The sequence below is a fragment of the Globicephala melas genome, chromosome 20 (assembly GCF_963455315.2).
Source record: "Globicephala melas chromosome 20, mGloMel1.2, whole genome shotgun sequence".
NCBI classification, from domain to species: Eukaryota; Metazoa; Chordata; class Mammalia; order Artiodactyla; family Delphinidae; genus Globicephala; species Globicephala melas.
Window position 1 is genome coordinate 31,847,354 of NC_083333.1, and position 23,866 is coordinate 31,871,219.

Sequence of the window (23,866 nt, forward strand, 5' to 3'; positions counted from 1 at the left end):
CCATGGGTACCACAGGAGCTAGAGCTGGGATCTAAACATCTGAGACTTGAAGGTTCCCTAAGAAGAGGGGCAGAGCCAGTGCTGGACCAGGGTCTCTGGACCCTGGTGGGGCCTTTGCAACACCTGGGCTGCCTTTATGCATTCCTGGGGAAATAGGACAAGGCAAATATTGTGGTTTTCAAAGAATGTGTGAGCTTGGATTATGGTATGATGAGACCCATGGACCACACAGTTGGCTGCTGAGGGCCATCCAGGGAAGGAGGACATGCTGGGGCCAGGGGTCCATCCAGACAGAAAAACATGGCTGGCATCACCACCCAGATAGAAAAAGGACAGATGGTTCCTTTCTGGCAGGTCTGCTGTGCATTAGAAAGCACATACTTGGTAATGGAGCATCTTGGCCTGGCTGTAGCCCAGGAAACAGGACTCAGGCCCTTGGGCGCCGCTGGTTTCTTTGCCTGCTTCCCAGGCACTCTGGGAGCACTGGCCAGTAGTGTCTAGAGCATCCTCTAGACACTTCTGGGCAGTGGAAAAATGGTCAGGGATCCTGGCAGTGAGAGGCAGCTTCAGCATCATGCCTGGGCCAGAGCCGGCTCCTCCGCTCAGCTGCTGTGTGACCTCAAACACGTGACTTCACCTCTCTGAGCTGTGTCAAGTGTTAAATTAGACAAGACCCATAAAACTCTGAGAATGGTGTTGGTCTACAGAAATAAATTAATAAAGCTTAGTAAATGCTGATTATGATTTTTTTCGTCTTTCCCTCCCTCAAGATGCTCAGGTACTAGTAACACAGGGGAGTGAAGGAGGGGCTGAGCCAGGGGTCCCGGGGTTAGGGGGCTCCTGCGAAGCCACAGACAAGGCAGGAACGTGGGCCTCTGAGCAACATCTCAGGCTGGGCCCTTGCACAACAGCACCCTCCCCACCTTTTAAATTTTTTAATTTAAAAATGTTTTAAATTGTGATAATATATAATAATATAAAATTTACCATTTTAACCATTTTTAAGTATACAGTTCAGTGGTATTAAGTACCTTCACATTGTTATGCAATCATCTCCAGAACTTTCATCCTCCCAAACTGAAACTCTGTCTCCATGAGACTCTTAACTCCCCATCCCTCCTCCCACCATGCCTGGGCACCCATCATTCCACTTTCTGTCTTCATGAATTTGACTCCTTTAGGGACCTCATATAAGTGAAATCATGCATATTTGTCCCGTAGTGACCGGCTTATTTCACTTAGCATAATGTCCTCAAAGTCCATCCATGTTGTAACAGGTGTCAGAGCTTCCTTCCTTTTCAAGGCTGAATCCTATTGCATTGTATGGATGGACAACATTTGGTTTACCCACTCACCTGATGATGGACACTTGGGTTGCTTCCACCTTTTGGTGATTGTGGGCGATGCTACTATAAAGATGGGTATACAAATATCTCTCCTAGACGCTGCCTCTACTGATTTTAAATATATACCCAGAAGCGGGAATTTCTGGATCATATGGTCCCCACCCCTCATTACAAATTCAGGAACTGAGGCTACACAGAGGAGCTCAGAGGCTTGACCAGGGACCCAGCGTCCCCACCGCCCAACGCCTGGCCTCCAGCTCCTCTGTGGCCTATTCCCAGGCCTTCGGGAAGGCTCTCTGGAAGAGGTGAGCTGCGATGGATGCACTGAAGCTGTGATGCTGTCATCATGGGCAGGGGAGTACTGGGCCAGAATGGCAAGTGAACCGTCACCAGCCAGGCATGACTCGGCGCTGGGAAGGCAGCTGTGAAGAGCCAGACGAGGTCTCCCAAGGGGAGAGACAGACCAGAATCAAGTTCAAAGGCAGCAGTAGGAGCACAGGATCGCAGGCTCCGGTCCCCTCTGCATCTGGGCCTGTCACCCGAGGCACAAGTGGGTGCTATCTGCCCCTGGCGGCCACCTCAGCATCTGCTGGACCTTTGGGGTTCCCCATACCCCACATGGGAGGCCCAGATGGCTCTCCGTGGCTTGGGTGAGGGGGCTCGGCAGGAAGGGGCTTCTGCTTCCATGCCCTCTGTCCCCAGGGCCTGCTTAGCTCTCTGCAGGGTCAGCAGAGCCACCTGGTCTTGGTGGAGATGCCGGGCTTTGCCCTCCCCAGGGCCAGTCCAGCCCCAGAGCGCAGTCGGCCTGGAGAGGCCAGGGACTGCCCCCAAGGTCTCTTCAATTTCCTGATAAGAACTGAAGGGCTTCTCGCTTCCCAGGGAACCCCCATGCTGACAGGTGGCTCTGGTGACCGTCCTTGGTGTGTTGTCCGAGTGCTTCCATCTCCCGGTACAGGTGGAACCACACTGTCCCCTGTGGCTCGAGGCCTCCTGCAGTCAGTGAATCAAGTCTGAGCGTCACTTCAGCCCAGGGCGTTTCAGAACCCCACACACCAGCCCTTTCTCGTCCCTGTGGCACAGCAACTGGGTCCCCGAGTGACCAAGGTGAAAGAAGGCCTCGATTGACCTGCGGGGGACATACCTTGGGAGGGAAAAAGAAAGGACATGCGTCATTTGTAGTAACTGACATCTCGGGATACTTGTGACTGGTATGACCTAGCGGCCGCCTAGTCCTGCCGTCCTGACTGACGAGGTGGCTGAGGGGTCAGCCCAGCTTCCCATGCTTCGTTCTCCTGGCTTCTGTTTTCCTTTGAGGAAACCGATACCCGTCCAACAAGTTTCTTTTCTACTTAACTTGACCCCAGTTAGGCTTTGCTCTTTGCAACAGGGAGACTGGCCTGGTGGAGGAGGCTGTTTCAGCTGTTACCAAGCAGCTTATCACTGCATGTGGATGAGGCAGTTGGGAGGAATGGAGGGGGCCTGGGTTTCAGACACAAATGTGGGTCATTGGAGGAAGAGGTGGTGTGGTGGTGTGTGTGTTGGGAAGAGCGCTAAAGGAACTTTGCCACCTCTGAAGGCCATGTGGCTGAACGGTTAGAAGCACAGCTTTGCCTACACACCCCCCGCCCTCCACCTCCCCCCACAAGCCTGGGTTTGGATCCTAGTGCACCGATGACTGGCTGTGGGTCCTGGCTCAAATTCACCTCTCTGAACGCCAATAAGCACATCTGAAATATGGTGATAACAAGACATGGGATTGTTGGGAAGACGGCAGGAGAGGAAGTACGTGAAGCACCTGACACAGTGTCTGGACATAACATATTCCCAATTCACCGTCATAGTACCGTACATCAAGGCCAAGGGTGGTGTGCAGCAGCCGCAACCCGCGGAGCCAGGCTGCGCCTCCTCCTTGCCATCTGCGAGCCCTTGGCCCCAGCTGCCCACTTGCACCCCTCCCTCCACAAGGGAGCCCGGCCATCCTCTCCAGCCCACCCTCCGGGACAGAGCTGAGTGCCAGCTGCGGGCTCTCAGTGTCTGCAGCCTCCAGGATTCCTGTGTTTGGGATGCCAGCTTCTTTTACTGTTGTTAAAGTGTTTTGCTGCTGGGAAGCCTCGAGCATCTCCACGGAGGGACATAAATAAAGGTAATAACCTGGCTATTAGGAAGTTTCGCCAGGTGTGTCCACCCTGGAGCGCCCTGGCATGCTGCGAGGCAGCCCTCGACAGCGAGCGCAGGGACGGGTGAGAAGCCTCTCGTGCTCTCTTTTCTGGGTCAGGTACCTCTTATTCTCTGGGCTGCAAACAGAGTGGGGGGTGGGCATAGGCAATGTGCCCCCCGTCAGGGTGGCGTGGGAGGGATGCGGGGCAGGCCACGCCCAGGATGGAGCACAGTAAGCGCGGTGAGGCAGGACAGAGGGTGACATCTCTGAGTGCTGCTCTCCACGGCCCTCCTTCCTCCCCCAGTTGGGCGTGGAGCCTGCAGGTGGGGCGTATCACTCAGAGCCCAGAGCTGAGGCTTGGGGCTGGCAGTGCAACCTGGTGGCTGTGGGTGTGGGCTTTGGCACCAGGCCAATGTTGGTGCAAGTCCTCGTCCCTGTGCAATGTCTGTGCCACTGGGCAGGTCCCACCAACTCGATAAACCTTGGTCTCCCGTGTATAGAATAGAGACGGTGATGGTCTCCACTCCCGGAAACTGAGCCCAGAGCCACCAGCACCCGTAGAGGGGGTTGGCACACGTGCAGCCTTCAGCTCTGTCCTGACCTGGATTGTCCCATGCAGGATGTTTGGGCTGAGGCCCGGCTGCTCGTGGGGTCTCTCCATCGCGCACCCTAACACAGAGGAGGCGCTGGGCCTGCCTGCTGGCAGGGAGGGGGTCTGACCTCATCTTAGGTCAAAGATGGGACAATATTGGCTGGTGGCAAAGCTCCCCATGAGGGAGTCCCGCTGCTCCATAGTGGCAGGGACGCTTGGGGGCCTGGAGTCAAGCTGGATTCATTGAACCTGACAGGCTTGGGCCTGAGAGGGCTCAGAGGGTCCCCAGGCTACTCCTCTGTTTTGATCTGACCACCGAGGGCTTCTACCCCCACCCAACCCCAGGCCTCTGTCTTCTTTCCTTTAAGAATTGTGACAGCACATTTTCATTTATTAATCTTATGCTTAATAACACTTTTTTAAAAGCCCCAAAACTAGGTGCCCGTGAGAAACAATTCACACTGTGTGGATAGTTGTCGAGGCCCCTCAGATGCGACTGTGTGGCCCCAAATCCTATGACAGTTCCCTGGGGGTTTCCTGGGGCTGCTGAGCCTGGGAGCGGGGGCGGGGAGATTCGGGGCTGCAAAGCTGAAAGGGAGCAGAAGGTGGGACACGGGGGGAAGAGTGGCAGAGGAGAGGACATCACTTAGGGTGCCCCGGGGCCATCCCAGGATGCAGGCTGGAGAGCAAGGCCAGCCTGAGGTGGGTGACATCCTGGCATCTGTGGGTTCACTCCAGCTGTGAGCTCCCCAGAAGTGAGAGCAGAAGAGGGCAGGGGGCAGGGGGCAGAGGGGTGAGGGGCAGCACACAGGGACAGCTGAGGAGGTCCGCAGAAGGGGGTGAGTGTTTCCCCCTAAGCCCCCAGGGCAGCAGTAGGACAAAGCTCTGTGTCTTCCTCCCCTCCCCTCCCAACATGCTCTCCACTGAGGAGTCAGGGCCCTGGGTGGCCGCAGCTGCCTGTCTAGGGATCTGTGCGCTAGGCCAGGGTGGGCCAAGTCAGCCGAGGGCCGGAGCCGCTTTGACCTGGCAACCTTCCTGGCGCCCCCTCCCTCCCCCAACATTCCCTTCACAGCAGGCGTGATAATTGGGTTTTACACGGGGCCCTCTGGCACTGACCTAGTTGTCCTGGTTCCCGCCTTCCTCTGTCCCTGTGTGTTCGCCCCTGATGTTCTTTAAACCCTAGGCATTGTGCCTTCATATGTCCTGGTTTCATCCTCCACTCTGATTCTGCTGGCCAAGGTCAGGCTGGTGCCGGAGCCTGGAGCAGGCATTCAGGGTGCCTGGCATAGCATGTGCTTCTCAAGGGCACCCTGCTCTGGACCCACCTCTGGGAATGAGACAAGTGAGGCCCCGGGTCTGCACCCTGGACAGCTGAGCAGCAGGTGATGGCCTGAGCGTGACCCCATTAGGGGCCTCCTCCCTGATGCTGGGTCCCCATGTGTGTGAGGAGGGATGGAAGGGTTTCCGGGGACCAACTCCTCATCTGGAAATGGCAGCAATAATGCAAAGTGCTCGGGCTCAACTGAAATAACACGTGGGGGGCACAAGGCCTGGCACCGGATGAGAATGTCCATTTGTCTGTCCATCTCCCTCCCTCTCTCATCATTTCCTCACCTGCAGAATGGAGGCCTGGACATCCCGGTGAGAGCCCTGTTCCCGCAGGGACCGTGTGTCCACTACAGGACACTGACCATCTGCGCTGGTGCTGGAGCAGCACAGATGGGAGCATCTTCTGCCGGTTAGAACATCTCTGCAGGGGGAGGTGTTCTTGGGTTCCCCATTCACAGGTGAGAGCACCTGAGGCTATGAATAACAAAGGGACTGTGCCCAGGGCTCAGAGCTGCTCCCGCTGGACTCAGGATTCAAGCTCGGTGACCGACCCCTGTGCCCCTGCTCTTCACCCCTGCTCCGGGCTGACCAGATGTTTGGCAGCTCTGGGGCTATCTGGGGGGGTAGAGGGCGAGGAAAACTTGTCCTGAAGCGGGTCACCACCGTGGCGCCTTCACCAGTCCTGTGGGTGGCCGAGCATGTCCAGGTCTGGATTCTGACAGGTTGCAGCTTGTTTTTTTGAGACTTGTCAGCATGGGGCTGCCAGGGAAACAGGTGCCTGTCTCTAACAGGGATGTTTACCCGGCTGTGATCTGAAGAGGCATGTTCCTTGATTCCTACAGGGCTTGGGGCCAGTCCCTGTAAGAGGGAGCCTCGAAAGGGTCGGCTGGGGGGCACAGATGGCTTTGGGTTTAAACGGGGCCAAAACTTTCACCAGCTCCTGCAAACAGTTCCCTGAATGTGGAGGTTTGGCTGAAATCAGGCGGGCGACATCAGCTGCTCCCTACACCCACGCCCGGAATCCCCCCACTGCCCCCTCCTCAAGACATCCCCCCAATTTCAGAATCACCTCTGCTTGGTCTCCCAGCTCCCGTAAGCTGCTAAGCATGAAGCCTGCCTTCCGAGGCTGTATGAATAATAGAACTGAAATCATCCCCAGTTAAAAATAGATACTCTTCTTAATAAATATTTTACGTACTGTCTTTAGAATATACAGATCCCCTGTCTGGAGAGTTAAAGAAAACCCTGTTATCGAGCCCAAAGACTGTAGGAAAGGCTCAGCCTGACGTCCCTGCAGCCACAGCTCCTGACCGGGATCCACCCCCTCTTCAGTGACGTTCACTGAAAACAGCCTGCACCAGTACTGACGGAACTCCCAGCCAGGAGCAGCCTGGGAATTCTTGGGCGTGTTAGTCACCTATAAATTTGATGGAGGCAAATCAGTTATCCGATGCCCCTTGGCTAAGTGCGGCTCGGAGTTCAGAAAAGCCAAAAGCAAGTTCTCATGTTCCCACTGTACAGAAGGACTCCCCTCTGTGAGCGGAAGCTGGGGGCATCTGGGGGCAGTCTCGGGGAGGGAGAGGAAATTCTGGGTGGGGAGGCGGAAGTGGTTGGAGTTTAAAGCGCTGGCCCATTTCAGAAAACTTTGCAAATGCAGTATAACCTTGAAGGTCTGCGTTAATTAGGACACGGCATGATCTAGATACAGCAAATGAATCTGAATAATCTGCAGAAACAGCTCCCAATCTTGACCGCCTCCTCCCCGCTATGATCTTCCCATGGAAGACAGGGCAGGCAGGAAATGCTGGGGTCTGCCCAGCATGCAGACCACTTCAAATAAGCCCCACTCTGCAGGTCCCAAGAGAATGGCTGAGAGTCTTTACTCAACAGGGCAGGAAACTGGATATTGAAGGGGCAGCGTATGCTGAAGCTAGGACAGATGAACCAAATGGGGTTTGGGGCCGATGTCTCAGCATTGGTCTCTCTGCCTGGACTGGCAACTCCATACCCCATCTGGTTTCCTTGGACTGAGCGCAGAGACCCTTGCCTGTGAGGCCCACCTGCCCTGAGGATGGGCCACTCTCTCCCTTGTGCTCAGCTTACTTTGAGGAGATTTTGGTTTAGCACCCGGCACCCTGATGAATGGGTGGATGGATGGATGGTGGATGGATGGGTGGTGGATGGGTGGTGGATGGTTGGATGGCTGGATATATTGATGGGTATGTGGATAGATGTATGGATGGGTGGATGGATGGGTGGTGGATGGGTGGTGGATGGTTGGATGGCTGGATATATTGATGGGTATGTGGATAGATGTATGGATGGGTGGATGGATGGAAGGGTGGATGCATAGGTGGATGGGTGGATGCATGGATGAGTGGATAGATGGGTGGGTGGATGGATGGAGGAGGAGTAGATGGATGCATGGAGGGGTGGATGGTTGGATAAATGGGTGAGGGGATGGATAAATGTGTGGATGGGTGGATGGATGGGGAGTATGTGTGCATGGATGGATGGATGGGTGCATGGATGGATGCGTGGATAGAAAAAGCCACCTTGTATCAGATTCCAAAGGGGAATTGATCACAGAATAAAAATGGGAGCCCAGTCACTCCATTACTCCAGGGTTGATCATATACGTGGTAATGTGCTTTAATCCTTCTCTCCTGCTGCCCTCTATCCTTTGCTTTCCAGTTCCTGCATTACTGGCTGGAAAGGCAAGGCTTGGGGAGCAGGGAGAAGGAGTAGGAGAGACCAGAATTACAGAGGACAGACAGTGAGAGTTCAAGGACCCGATGCTAGACTCTCCCACATGGCCCACCTGGAGACCTTGAGAAGCCAGGCTGCCCCTCCACTGTCAGTGAGCCAGGGCACTTTAGGACGTTATTATGTTTCCCAGTGTTCCTCGAACAAAGCCGGTGCTGGAACGTTGGGCAATCAGAACTCAGCACCTACTCGGGCTCTTGTTGGGCGAGGCTTTGTGGGGGATACAAAAGAAGTTAAAAAAAAAAAAAGACATCCAGTTATTTCAATAGAAAGCATTTTTAAAAAATCCATGCCACTGTACCTACACTTGTTTTAAGTTTTTTATTTTGGAAGGTACAGGGGAAGAAAATCATGAAATGTTTTCATGTCTCTGTGATTGAGCAAATGCTTAAAATATTAAACTATTGCTTAATAATTGATTAAAACTCACCTCAGTGGGAGCCAATCACCCATTTGGCAGGATCTCTTTAAACTTTTAAGGCCTTTTAGCTTCCCCTGGCCGCCTAACCTTTCTCTTGTCTGATTCATTCAGGTTTCAGCAGACAGTTTGCCTCTTGTTGATTGATGATGTCACGATGCCTCTATTGAGCTGTGGGATGGTTGACACAGGCTGGATTCAGAAAAAGTAAAGTCCTAGCAACACTGTGTCTGAAGAGGTAGTGAGGGGAGGAGAGAAGGAAGTCAGAATGTCTGCAAATAACAGTACTGCGGTTTCTAAGATGCAGAAGGGGAATCAGAGGTAAGGCTGTGTGGCCTTCAGAGCCACTTAAGTTGTCTGTGACTTGAGTTTTCCCGCTGAATGACAATTATGCCGGCCTCTCTGTTTTTCAGGGAGGATACTAAAAGCATTGAGCCGAATGGTTTAGAACGTGGGCTCAGGTGTCAGACTGCCCTTGTCCAAACCTTCCCCAGAGGTTACTTCATGTGTGACCTTGGACGAGTTTCTTAGCCTCTCTGTGCCTCAGTTTCCTCATCTATAGAATGGGAGTAAGCGTAGAAATGCCCTCCTGAGCACATTAGGTAAGATATTCTCAGCATTAGCCAGTCTGGGAAAGGGCTCCGCTGTGGTTGCTATGCTGATTTTAAAACAAGTACTTTGAATTCTGTAAGAGAAAGGGCCATTGTATGAACAGCCAAAGTCCCCCAAACTAAGCACAGTCTTCAAGAGATATGTGCACACCCATGTTCATGGCAGCATTATTCACAACAGCCAAAAGGTGGAAGCAATCCAGTTGTCCATCAGTGGATGAATGGATAAACAAAATGTGGTCCATCCACACAACAGAAAATTATTCAGTCTTAAAAATGAAGGAAATTCTAACATATGCTACATTGCAGATGAACCTTGAAGGCATTATGCTACGTGAAATGAGCTAGACAAAAGAATACAAATAATCTGTGATTCTACTTATATGAGGTTCCTGGGGTGGCCAGATTCATAGAGATGCAGTAGAATGGTGGATGCCAGGGGATGGGGGAGGGGAAATAGGCATTTAGTGTTAAATGGGGACAGAGTTTCAGTTTGGGAAGATGAAGAAGTTCTGGAGATGGATGGTGGTGACAGTTGCACAGCAACGTGAATGTGCTTAATGCTACTGAACTGTACACTTAAAATGGTTAATATGGTCAATTTTATGTTATCTGTATTTTACCACAATGAAAAGCAATAACTAAAAACATCACTAAGCACACCTGCCTCCTGTCCTGAGTGTGTCACCCCTGACTGGGACCAGACTCATTTGCTCTCTGTGGATAGTGCTCAGACATGCATGGACGGGGTAGGGCTCTTTCATGACAGCTCAGCAGGGGCTGAAGAGCCCCCTCCCAACCTGCTGGGTTATCTGCAGACCAGCTGAAAGAAGCTTCAAGGGTCCACAGCTGGATGAGCCAACCTCACCCTTCTATGCCATTGGTGGGAGTGGAAACTGATCCGGCCTCTTCAGGAGGGGATCCTTGGGAAGGTATATGGGAAACCTTAAAGACATGCCCAGGCCAGAGCCTCTGAGGAGTGGAGTTGTTGTTTGAACCCTGCCTGGTCCTAACTTAGCCTGTGCTCATTCTCCTTGATCTAGCCAGGCTCGGTAGCATCATCACTCAGTGGTGGAATGCGGTACAGGAGGATAGAGATGGGGACTGGACCCAACCCTTGTGAATCCCCCATCACCAGAGAACACAGGCAAAAGTGATGACAATGCTTTACAAGATGCTGTTAACAGTAATATGAATTCCTGCTGCCTTCCTAGAGCTGAGGGCTTAGATTTTTTTCTTTGATGCAGACCATTTTTAAAGTCTTCATTGAATTTGTTACAATACTGCTTCTGTTTTATGTTTTGTTTCTTATTTTTTGGCCATGAGGCATATGGGATCTTATCTCCCCAACCAGGGATCGAACCCACACCCCCTGCACTGGAAGGCGAAGTCTTAACCACTGGACCACCAGGGAAGTCCCTAGAGCTGAGGGCTTAGAAAAAACTTTCACATGGCTGATTTTCTTCATTTCCTACAGCCTGCCTGCCTCATCCCTCGCTACAGACTTGTCTATTTATTTTATTTATTTATTCATTTTGGCCACGCAGCAAGGCTTGCAGGATCTTAGTTCCCTGACCAGGGATTGAACCCGGGCCCAGGGCAGTGAAAGTGCTGAGTCCTAACCACTGGACCGCCAGGGAACTCCCAAGACTTCTCCATTTAAAATGGACAACGTAAGGTCCGCCTTCTCAGGGGGCTATGGGGCAGGCCTGTGGGAGACCAGGGGTGGGGGAATCTGTGGGTGGGGGGCAGGGGAAGACACCCAGCACTGAGAGTCACACACAGACTCAGCATCAGCTGAAAGGGCCACAACCATACAAAGCTGGGATCCAAGTTCAGGCTTCCTCATTTTCTTTCCTCCTTTTATCATGTGTACGCTCTTTTGAAAAATCAAATTAAAAAAGAAAAAACAAGTCAAACAGTTCAGAGAGGTTTATAAAGAACTCTCTTCCTCTTCCTCCTTTCTCAGCCCTGAAGGCAAGCACTTTTAACTGTTTCATTTTTAGTTATATGGTGGTCGCTCCGCGAGCCTAAATAATACGCTCATAACGCCATTTCTTGATTTATCTGCTGTAGAGATTATCTGCTGTGCTGGGTGAGGCTGCCTCATTGACAGCGCCTGGCCCCGTCCCCGTCTCCGTGCGGTTCACCCTCTGCCGCTTCCTGACTTTGGATTCTGTGCTCGGCTCTGTCTCAGGTATGGGCTTCTGCAGTCTCTCTGTCCTCCTGGGGAGAAGGGGGATGTGGGCTTGCCTTCCTACTTCCACTCAAGTTTTACGCTGCCCTGGTTGGTGGTCTTTCATTCCAGTCCGAGGCACTCTCATGTCTCAGGCTTTGGCCCCAGAGTGACGCTCTACATTCGAAAGCACATGCACGTGAACACTACATGGCGAGCAGGGCAGGGCCTGGCTCCTGGTCCTTAAGGTTCTGACGCTCCAGGCCCCTTGCAGGACTGCTCACCTGGGCTCTGTCACGCCACCAGGGGTTCAGAATCACTCCTTCTCATTTTCATTTGCATACTTTGGACCAGGCCTTTCTTATAGGCACTCCATTTTCTCCTGCATCTTGATCGCTTATTCCTTCCTTTTTGCAGAGAAGAAGCCCCTGCCCTGACCCTATCTCATCCCTGTGACCCTCTATGTATGGCTTGGACTCTATCCATCCTTCTCAAGGCTCAGACCAGGGGCTCCACACTTGTACCAGAACTTCCTGGCGCAGACTTTTGTTATTCCTGGATTTCTCATCACCTTTCTTTTTTGCCGCTGCATCTTGGATTTACTCCAGTCATTGTGTCACTTTGGTACCTTGGGCTTTCTTGTTCATGCTGAGGCTTTTGTTTCAGGGAAGTGGGCTGTCTGTTCACGTGTGAGACTAGCGAGGCTGGTGTGGAGCAGGTATGGGTGGGATTTAAGGACTGGCAGGCTGTGCTGCAGGGCAGCTGCCGAGAGCCCCCGGAGGCCAGCATCGTGTTGGTTACTAGGGGCAACCAACACCCAGAGACCTCAATGCCTATGTTCCAGATGAGGAAGCTGAGACCCAGGGGGCAAGTGGCTTGTCCAAGGTCACATGGCAAATTGGTGGCCAGAACCCAGGTCCTCTGAGTCAAGAATCCAGGTCCCTCTACTGGACTGCTTTGGTTGGAGCCACCCTGGAGAACTGGGCTTCCTAAACACACGGACCAGTCTGTAAAGCTCTCACAAGGGGGCTCGTGACCTAGGTCACAGACACCTCTGCTCCTGGGCGCTAACCTTCCTTCCTTGGCTTTCCTCTGCTCCATCCACAACTGCCCTTCCCAGCAAGGTCACGCTCTGAGGTTTCAGAACAAAAACAACCTCCAGGACTATCTGACTAGAAAATACAGGCCAGAAATCCACCGTGGGACCTTCACACTGAAGAGATTTTGTTGATTTTCTTGCCTTGAACAATCCAGTCTTACAATTAACTAGAGATCCAAGCCTCCACGTGTGTGGGAGAAGGGCTATGGGCTGGAGCCATTTGCAAAGGGGCTGCTGGTCGTTGGGGGCCGGTGGGCAGGCTCACAGGCCAGCTTTGAGGGGACTCGGCCTCATTTCATGACCTGGAACTTTGGTCTCCTCTACACGTCAGGCACTTTCCCACAGGCAGCCCCATGGGTTCTCCTTTTAATGTCAAATCACAGAACTTTAGTGCAGAGTGGACTTCTGTCCTGTCCCTTCATTGTAGAGGCAAGGAATAGGGGGTCCACGTGGGACTGGGCCAGGCCACTCAGTGGCTTTCTGGGGGGGCACTGTTGGTATTTGGTGCAGGTTGTATTAGTCAGGGTCCTCCGGAGAAACAGAATCAGTAGGATATATATACAGAGAGGGGGAGTGGGGAGTCGGGGAGGAGGAGAGAGAGAGAGGGACTATTTTAAGGAATTGGCTCCTGAGATTGTGGGGCTGGACTGTCTGAAGTCTGCAGGGCAGGCTGGCAGGCTGGACATTCCAGCAGGAGTTGATGTAGCAGTTGTGAGCCCAAAGGCAGTCTGGAGACAAAATTCCTTCCTCTTCTGGGAACTTATCTTAAGATAAGGCCTACGATTGATTTGATGAGGCCCACCCACATTAGGGAGGGTCATCTATTGAGTTAAATATTAATCGCCTCTGAAAAGTGCCTTCACAGCAACATCTAGATGGTGTTTGACCACACAACTGGGCACCATGGTCCAGCCAAGCTGATACAGAAAATTTAACGATTGCAACGATTCTGTGTGTGCACTTGTGGGACATTTGGCATCCCTGGTCCCTGCCCACTCAGCACCATAGTGTCCCCAGACCTGTGACAACCAAAGACAAGTCCCCTCTCTACTTCTGAATGAGCCCTGGGTCAGGGGTGAGGGGGGTCTCCTATGAGAACCTCTTAGGGAAGGTGGTGAGAGAGCCGAAATTTACCTGGGACCCTTAGCCAGTGCCTCAGGCACTAGAATCCATGAGCATCTAGCTTTTCTGCTCAACTGGGGGTTAATGTCTTGAGCCTAGGGAATGCCTCCTCGCCTGTGTCCTCCAAGAGCACAGGGTGGGTCCTGAGCTCACAGTGGGCCTCCTGCAACGTCGCACTCCCTCCGTGTCCGATTCTCCGACCATCAGTCCAGGGCCCCCAACTGTGGCTGCCTCTGATGAATGGCCACAATAACGGCCTTCGAAACCGGCCCAGAAATCAGATATTTCTGTAATGATTAGAGATCATTTGGGGTCCAGCTCCCGGGGACATTATGTGGTTAAAACAGAGCTGTTTCATTTCATCCCCAAGTGTGAGACTGTGATATTAGGAATTCTAATGTGACCGAGTCCCTGCTGATCCCTGGCTCCTGTCCTTTAGGAAGCCTGATATCTGCAACTCAGAGGCAGTGTGGATAATGGGGGGCCTGCTGCTTAACCCTTGATATTTACCAACTTCGGTCAGTTCATCAATCCCCAGTCCCAAATTTGCTAAAGTAAATGCTATGCCCTTTTCATAGAGCTGTCATGCATAAAAACTGCCACAGTGTTCCCTCGTTCCTACCCCCCCAGTGAGCCCTGCAGCAGGTGGCTGCCAGCACACTGGGGGTGGTCTGAGGACAAGCCCGTGACAGTCTCATCCCCTTTCTTTCCCCGTCCAGCTTGCCTTGGTCCGGAGACCCAAATAAGTCCAGGGATGGTTCTATACCCTTGTGTACACCCAGGAGAAGTGAACGCTTGACGCTCCAGCCCTGGCAGTTGGGGTCCAGCTGGACGACACCTGGAGTGGGGAGGAGGAGGAGACAGGGTCATTGGTGCAGGGATTTCAGCCCCTCCTGCGTGGCTGGATGCTCCTGTCCCCCCTGTGACCTGGACCGCTCTTACCACCTCCTGCCCCATCCAAAGGGGAGGGGAGGCCAGCGAGACAGGGAAAGAAGACAGAGGGTTTGGGACCACAGTGGCAAGTAACCCCCAAGTCACAGAGACCATAATAAGCTGCTATGAATGGAGCATTTTTATATGTCAGCCCCTGCATCGGGCTCTTTGCGTAGACTGTCTCACGTACCTCCCCTGCACGTGCCCGTTCCCCCTCACGATCACACAAGCCCCATGTCCATATAAGGCTTACATGGGTAAAAAGCCACTTCAAATGTCTATCTCTAAATTCAGAGTCATACAAGGACACAGTTCACACAGGTATTTCACCCTAGTATTTGTGCATTGTTTTTGTAAAGTCATGTCTTTTTTCATGATATGATTTGGTTATCACTGTAGTAGGTATCTGAGTGCCTATTAGTTACTCATTTTTACTGATGGGAGGATTATAGGTCTAAGACATAGTACCGACAAGCTCACAGTCTTGTAGGAGGTACAGGTGTAATAATATAATGTAATGTGCAGCTCTAACGTGAGATGGCTTGTCGACCAAGTCTCCACTGTTCTGAATCCTGCCTCTGAACATAGAAAGTGCTGTTTACCCTCAGAGGATTCCCTAAGTCACTAATTGAATCAGTGAGTTCTCCAAGAAGCATTTATTAGGCTGAAGAAAACATTTTCTTTTGAACAATACTTCCTCTCATTGGTATAATTCTATAGAGGTGGCCAAAGGATTTTATATCATCTAACTTTTTCCTCACAACAACCTTATGGGATGGGTAGAAAAAGAACTACCCTCACCCCATTTTACAAATGAGGGAAGATGCAAGGCTACTGAGGTAGATTCTGGGCAAGAACTTCTGCTCCTTGGCCAGAGATTCATTTATTCATCTACTCATCCATCCACCCATCCACCAACCCATCCACCATCCATCCATCCACCTATCTATCCACTCATTCACCCATCCATCCATCCATCCATCTATCCACCCACCACCCAGCCACCCACCTATCCATTGCCAGGCCAGGGCTAAGTGCTGGAGGACAGAGGTGGCTCCGGCTCTCAAAGAACTCCCAGTCTGGAAGGTTGTTTGGATCCTGTAGGTTACGGTGGTAGCTTATGTTCTCCTCGACATTTCAAGATTAGTTTCTTCCCTCACAAACAATCTGGGGACAAGCAAAGGCACCTGGTAGCAAACTCCTTCAGCTTGGGTTGGGTGGTTGGTACACCTGCAAGTGATAGACACAGGGAAGAGCACTGACATCCCGCAAATTCCTGAAGGTTCCGATACGAAGTGCTGAGTAGTAGTATTTTGGTGCCTAAGCTTCCGGGCAATCATGGGAGAGGATTTCTGGTTTCCCTCTGGATGCTAAGAGGTAGCAAATCTTCTTTTGATGGATTAATGGATCTAAATGTCATGAGGGCCCCTGATTTACAGCCTACATTCTCATCTGCCTTCCGTAGCCTGGCAGAACTTTAGAGGAAAGTTCTTGGGCAGCAGGGTCAAGTGAAGGATGTTCTTTTAAAGCAAGAGGAAAACGTTGTGACAACACAGGAATGATGTCATGATGGAAGACCCCTGACATGCTCAGCAACTCTGAGGAGGATCAGCAACTTGGACCCCACCTGCTCAAGTTCCAACTTTCAGCCAGACACCAGCCACAAAGAGCCCTCCCTTCCACTGAGGGTGTGCGATAAGCATGCCCCATGCAGATTTGCCACCGCGGGGGGGCGGGGGCGGCGGACTGCTGCCTCTGTGGGATCAGAGGAGCATCAGGAGGACACTCTCTCTGCCCCAGTATCTTCCTACTGGCCTGCCCCTATGCCTGGGTGGTCCCCGTTAGCAGTCAGTTCATTTGAGTTAAAGCAATGAGGGTGCTAGAGATTCCTGCAGAAACCAAGGAAACCAAGGAGGAAGGGGTGGCGGTGGCAACAGTGCCTTCCCCATGCCCACCCCATGATGGTTCCACTTCCCAGACGGCCTTACTCTCTGACAGCTCGGTAGGAGCTGGGCCTCAAGGAGCTGGTACATAGGACAGGTCAATTTTTAAATTGTGGTAAGATATTTATAACATAAAATTTTCCATTTTAATCATTTTTAAGTGTACAGTCAGTGGCACGTTCATGTTGTGCAACCAACACCACCATCCGTCACCAGAACTTTGTCATCATCCCGAATTAGAACTCTGTGCCCATTACCTAATAGATCCCCATTCCCGCTCCCCAGCCCCTGGAAGCCACCATCCTCCTTTCTGTCTCTGTGAATTTGACTCCTCTAGGGACCTCATATAAGTGGAATCATACAGTATTTGTCCTGTTGTGAGTGGCTGATTTCACTAAGCATAATGTCCTCAAGGTTCATCCATGTTATAGCCTGTGTCAGAATTTCCTTCCTTTTATGGCTGAATAATATTCCATTGAATGGATGGACCACACATTGTTTATTCATCTATTGATGGACACTTGGGTTGCTTCTACTTTTGGGTGGTTGTGAGTGATGCTGACATGAACCTAGGGGTACAAGCATCTGTTCAGGACAGAGCACTTGTGATGGGAGCCAGAGGGCACGGGGTGGAGGGAAGGGTCACCAGAGCTGCCGGGCTGCAGTGGGGGCTCTGCCTTCTCCAAAGTGACCTGCCTCTGGCTTGATCATCGCTCACCCTGTGAAGTTCCTCAGTTGTGTGGACACCCTGAGTGCCAAGACCAATCTTCTCCATAAGTGGTGTCTCCCCCAGCATCCCAAGGAGGGAGGGAGATGCAGGGGAGACTCGAGAGCTATCACAACCTAGCTGACAGGCAGCCGAATCCAGGACTGACTACCCTTGTTCTGGATTGTTTCAGTGACCAAGCCCACCCATTGCCTGGTGGAGAGGGGCAAAGCTGGCACAGCAGAAATGTCACTGTCCAATGACAATGATATCGACAACGCAATGCCATCCTTGTCAAGGTGAGCTTTCTTCATCAGAACCAGTCAGTGAGTTCCTCATAAAAGTAATGGCGAGACCTCAGAGGCCTGCCCCTGGAAGCGTGGTGTTGCAGTGTCTGTATTGGTCAGCTACCGGCCCAATAACGATGCATAACAAGCCAGCCCAACTCATGGCTTCACATGGCAGCGCTGACTCTCCTGGATTTGGGGGTGGCTGGGGGCTGCCTCACGCGGCATCTTGGCTCTCTCGCCCTCCTCAGGTGGGTGGCCTCACTGGGGTGGCTTCTTGTTCTGGAGAAAGAAGCAAACAAGGGGGAGAGTCTACCCGCCCCCCCCCCCCCCGCATGTTCACAGCCCCTGCTTTTGCTGCTCCGCTAGCATCTCACTGGCCAAATCATGTCTCAAGGCCAAGCCTGAAGTCCGGGGTCAGGGAAGCACGTTCTACCTCTGTGGGAAGAGCTGCAGGTCACTTGACAGAGGATGGGGACACAGAGAGGGGTGAAGAATGGGAGAAAAATCTGCCACCTCTCCAGAACGTTCCAACAAAATCTGGATGGCCACCGCTCTTGGGTTCCCCTCTGGCCCTGGAAGGTAGGTTTATTTGTTTCCACTGTAAGGTGCTCTGATTGATGACAATCCCCAAATCCTGTGACTCTTAATCAATGCCTGATGAATCATACACATGCAAACAAAATTCATTCTCTGCCAAGATAATCCTGAAGGCCTCCAGTGTCTCTCCTTTATTCCCAAAGCCCGTGCAAATGCATCTTTTTTGTTCCAGGCTTACTGGGAAGTAAAAGATTTTGTCTGCGGGCTGATGGGTATTAGCAGAGCTATATGGGGCTTGAGTGGAAATGCGGAATGTGTGGATCAGCCCGAGCTGTGCTGGCAGGGTCTGGGAGGAAGAAGTGGTGTGCTGAAATTCTGCCCAGGTTGTGGCTGTCATCTGCCTTGACTGCCAGACTCGCTCTTTTTGAGGTGTGTGTGTGTGTGTGTGTGTGGCTATGGATAATGCTGTAAAGTTTCCTTGCTCTTGGCTGTTTCTGAGAAGGGCCTGGATTACTGAAGAAAATCCAGCTTATGTGTCCAAGGGCAAAACAGGCTGTTTATCTTTGGCTCGTACATGCTTCTCACATCTCCTGAGGTTTGTCTCTAAGTAGGATTTATGTCTCCCCATATGGAAGGTAAAAAACAAGAGGCCAGCATTGAGTTTGCAAGAGGCGATGCAGCCAGCACATGGCTTGCCGTATGCTTAATGTGGATTTAAGAAAAGAGAGGGTTTTTAAAAAATTATTAAAAATGGCAATTTTGAAAATCTGACCTAATGTTATTAAGTTATCTTGACATGGAATGTGTGTGGCTGGAACCTTCTGATGGGATTTGGGAGCTGGGCTGCAGCGGGGGGCTGGGGACACATTCCTGAGGTGCGCTTGCCCCTTTGTGGAGCTCAGGTACATGAAGGGGAGACACAAGTCTTCAGAGATGACTGTGCACAGAGCTGTGGTTCTCAACCAGGGGTACATTTGGCAAATTCAAGAGCCATTTTTGGGTTGTCACAATTGAGAGGAGGGAAGTACTTCTAGCATCTAGCTGTTAGAGGCTGGGATGCTGCTAAACATCTTATGGCGCACAGAACACCCCACAACAGAGAATCATCTGACACCTGCTACATCGTGGATGAACCTTGAGGACATTATGCTCAGTGAAATAAGCCAGACACAGAAGAACAAACACTGTCTGATTCCACTTATATGATGTCCCTAGAGCAGTCAAATCCATAGAGACGGAAAGTAGGAGGGTGTGTGCCAGGGGCTGAGAGGAGGTGGGAATGGGGAGTCAGTGTTTAACGGGGACAGAGTTTCAGTTTGGGAAGTTAAAAGAGTTCTGGAGATGATGGTGATGAGGTTGTATAACAATGTGAATGTACTTAATGCCCCTAAACTACACACTTACAAATGGTTAAAAGTGTCCTTTGCATTTACCACAATGTTTAAAAAATGCTAAAATATAAACAAAAACAAAACAGAATCATTTGCCCAAAATGTCAGTAGTCCTGGGGCTGAGGAACGCTGGCCTGAGTGGTGTGGGGACAGGTTGGCGCTGACTCACCTGAGTAGCTGTGACAGTGCAGGGATAAATGCAGCCATTTCACACATGTCACCCAATGTCATAACTTACAGAACAGCGGTTGCCCAAAGTCCCTCCCTCTGTCCCCCCTATACCCACAGTCCCTGCCCCAAATTACAGCAAGGTGGCCCCACAACCCCCAGGAGCCTCAAATGAGCTCACAAACCAGGTGGTCACCCAGAGGATTGTCATCCTTCCTGGTTGTCCTGCTGTGGTTTGATATCACCTGCCTCTGCTCTCAGCCTAGAGGGAGAGCCTATGACTGTGCCCATGTGCTCCCTGGACACACTCAAGCTGCTTTTTGGGGAATAACCCCCTCAACACTATGCCACAATGTGTCACCAGGGCCCCCAAGCAGCCCTGCTTATGCCCAGAGTCCCCAGAGTCCCCCAGTCCCAGCTCCTGCAGCTGGTACCCTGCCCCATGTAACTGTTTGGGCCCAGCTCCACTCCAGAGAGCTAGGAGCACATACGTGCCAGCGCTGTATCACCTCCTCTGATCCCTGAGTCAAACTCTTCCCACCTTCCTTAGTTTCCATCAGCATCTGGGGAGCAGAGACCCAGGATGGGAGCACCTCACAGCCCGGTCGACTCTCGGTCTGTGTGCCCGGCTCTACCACTCTCTTCCACAGGCCCACGCACCAGGTGGTGTCAGAGTCAAGGTGAAGGGTTCCAAAGCCCAACTTGTCTTTTTGGAAAGTAAATTGGCTCACAAGAAATTTGGCCTTCTCACTGGATCTCATTACCTTTGTGATCTAACCAAGTGCTTGGGGGGAAATTGCATGATGATAGTGGCTACGGTGAAAGGCTAAAGGAAGATGGGAATTACAGACCCGTAGACCCGAGATGGGGAGTTCTGACTTTGATTATGTTGTCAACCTTGGACCATTTTAAGTCAATGATGCAGCCTCTGGTTCTAGAAATGAATTTCTGAGTTGGCCTAGGGCCCTCCTCTCATCTCTCATCATAAAATTCTTTTTCATCCAGTGGAAATCAGCTTGACAGTTACACATTTTTTCCCCCCATTTCAAGCTCACTCTCTCAACCCTATGCTCTGGTGAAGGCTGGGCTCTCAGAAGCCCCTGGAAAGCCCTCGTCAGGCTTACTTGGGAGTGGGTGGTGCCCACGGGAGCAGAGAAGGGAGACCATCTCTCTGGGGATGCTGTGAAGGGGGCTGTCGTGCTGCAGGGAGAACCGCGGCCCCCCTGGCTCAGCTGCCCCACCTACCTCTTTGGGGAACAGGGATTGAAAGATACATAAAAATTCAAACCATACTCGAAATAACTGAAAGGAAAATATACATTTCAGAAGGAGATAACCATAGCAATCACTTTCACTCAAAGGTAATAAAAATATGTATTGTAAACATGAACTCGGAGATTGGAGGCTGCACGCTCCGCCACCGGAGAGACCACATTCTGAGAAAAGGCAGAGACTTTTAGAGTCACTCTTGACAGATCCCTCTGATAAAAAACCCGAGAAGGGAAAATATGGGAGGAAGATGGAGAGTTATGAGGGGAAAATAACGAACAAAACTATGACAAAAATTGAGAATACAAATTATATTTACAAATTTCCCCCTGGCTGACATTCTGCCTGGAATGTGATCACATGCCATAAGGTGGCTGGTATGAATAATTCACAGGGGCCGGGGTTATTCTGGACCGAGCACAGAGCGTTCTGAGGTGTGGTGGCACCGACGGCCTCGTGAATGTCTTACTCCGAGCGTCTGCTGCCACGTTCATCCCCTGCAACGATCGGTCCGAACCGCCACTGTGACAAGCAAACCAGACAAGCCTCTTCCAGCCTCAGCAGCTGGGCTGTCTGCAGAAAGCCATCCAGGCTCCTTGCTGGAAACATTAATTTCAGATGGAGAAATGGAAATTTCTGTCCTCTCTGCCTTTTTTGCTTTCTGTAAGAAGAGAGCTACGATCTCGGCTAGTTAAATGTTTCTCCATCCCTGCCTGGGTGGTGTCCTGTGATGGCCACTCCCAGCTCAGCAAACACCCTCCAGTTCCCAGGTTTGCCCTGAGGACTCCACACACACTGGCCCAGTTCCTGTCTGTCCCCTGCCCTTGGTCCTGACTGCCCACCATCCTTCAGTCGTAATGGATGACCAACCTGAGTCCTGAGTACCTTGTGCACTTTCTGTGTCCTTCCTTACCAAAACGCAAATGAGATGCCATTGTTCACTTATCGAATTTGCAGAAATCAAGATAATAAAACTCAGGAAGAAAACCAAAATACTCTTATTTGATTTGGGGAGGATGATACCGGTACTCTGCTGGTCCATAGGCAAATTGGAATGAGCTTTTTGGAAGCAATGTGAGAATGTCTCAAGAACCTTTAAAAAGTTCGTTCTCTTTGTTTTTCTTATGGGTTGAATTGTGTCCCCCAGAGACATACATCCAGATCCTGAGCCCATGAGTGTGACCTTATTTAGAAATAGGGTCTTTGCAGATGTCACTTAAGATGATTTACGGTAGGCCCTTAATCCGATATGACTGGAGTTCTTGTAAGAAGAGGAGAGACACAGAGACACAAGGGGAAGGCGCTATGAAGTGATAGAAGCAGAGGCTGGAGTTACGCGGGACAAGCAGAGAGACACCAAGGATTGCGGGTTACACCAGAGGCTAACAGGCATGGGACAGATTTTCTCCTGGAGCCTTCAGAGGGAGCTCCACCTATTCACACCTTGATTTCAGACTTCTGGCCTCTAGAACTGTGAGATGATAAATTTCTGTTGCTTTAAGCCCTCCGGTTTGTAGTACTTTGTTACAGCAGCCCTGGGAAACAAATATAGCCTTTTTTGTCTAATTTTTAGGAAGAAATCTTATAGCTCCTTTTTTTTTTTTTTTGGCCACACTGCTCGGCATGTGGGATCTTAGTTCCCTAACCAGGGATCAAACCCATGCCCCCTGCAGTGGAAGCGCAGATTCTCAACCACTGGACCTCCAGGAAAGTCCCTATAGCTCCTTATTTACCAAATTTATTGCATTTCCTCCCAGGCACATACACCACATTTCCCAGTCTCCCTTGCAGTTAGTTGTGGCACATGACAGAGTTTGGCCAGTGGAATGCGGCCAGAAGTGACGTAAGCCACAGGCCTGGCCAATAGAAACCTGGATTCCCTTCTGAGCTGCTCCCTCTGGCTGGAAGCAGACACCTAGCTAAGGACCCCGAGTCCTGGGGGTGGTGGGACCCACAAGATGGAAAGAGATCATCCCAAACACCTGTATTGAGCTCACCTGTTGTGTGGGTGAACAATGGCCTTCTGCTGAGATTTCGTGTGTGTGTGTGGGGCGGTCCAGAACTTAGCCTAGCTTGACTAATACAAGGAAGTAATCAGAGATAGATAAAAGCCAAGATTCAGGGACCAAGATGTTCCTATGCCCCATTTTACTCACTTGGGGGTTCAAAATAAAGTCACTTTTCTTTTCATAATCAGGTCAGCGTGGCCCCAAGTCTTTGTCCTTTGAATCCTTGGGCGGCCATTCTTCTTGGGGTGGCATTGGGGGTTTCTCAGATACTCCCCACATCTGCCCTTCCCCACTGCTTCTTGCCTCCAAGGGGTCAGCTGTAGTGTAGGCAGATATGGTAGGGGGTCCCGGGAGGAAGAGAACCAGGCATTCATCGCTTTCTTGACACAAGAGAAGCCATTTCAGGTCTAAACCATTTTGTGATCTGAGCCTGGCCACAGTGTTTGCCCTTGCACAAGAATGGGCCTCAGTAGTTAATGATTTCAAGGGAAGAAAAGAAGGTAAGAACAAACAGCTATTACCAGACCAGGGAAATAACCATATTGGAAACAATAAATCAATTGTAAAGGTAAAGATTAGCCTGGAGTACATTCCTGAGCTGTTTTGCAGGATCCAAGCCCCCTTGAGTGCTTGAGTGCTGGACCACCAGATTAACTAGAGCCTACGGAATGATGATGTTGACTTTTGCTGACCCTTGTGACTTCCATCAACTAAAGCTCGGACTCTGTCGACCTTTGCCCCAATTCTATGCTGAGTTCTCCTCTGCTTCAGCCCCTTCATGAATATGCATGTACCCTTAGGTTAAAACTTCCCCAGTTTTGCTGCTCGGGGAGACACTGCTTTGGGAAAGATCCCCAGTGTTCTCCTTACTTATTGCAAGAAATAAATCCTTCCTTCTCCTGCTCTTGTGCGTTGTGTGTTTTGGCTTGATACCCACCAAGAGGCAAACCCAGTTTTTGGGTAACAGTAGCTGCTGTGGCCCTAAAGTGTGGTCAGTGTGCCT

The 23,866-nt window shown here is 51.2% G+C and overlaps 1 protein-coding gene across 9 annotated transcripts in view; it reads left to right on the forward strand.

Moving 5' to 3' along the window:
* Positions 1–23,866, forward strand: part of ENDOV (endonuclease V) — a 187,367-nt gene that overhangs the window by 75,868 nt on the left and 87,633 nt on the right. For 2 of the 9 annotated variants that reach the window (XM_060290008.1, XM_060290009.1), the window contains 3 exons: positions 11,297–11,417; positions 17,393–17,498; positions 17,884–18,068. In XM_060290008.1, the coding sequence (XP_060145991.1) occupies positions 11,297–11,417; positions 17,393–17,498; positions 17,884–18,068 (412 nt within the window). Of the gene's footprint in view, positions 1–11,296; positions 11,418–17,392; positions 17,499–17,831; positions 23,767–23,866 lie in introns of those variants that run through there. The other 7 variants (XM_060290014.1, XM_060290012.2, XR_009560214.1 and 4 more) reach the window with 6 other exon arrangements.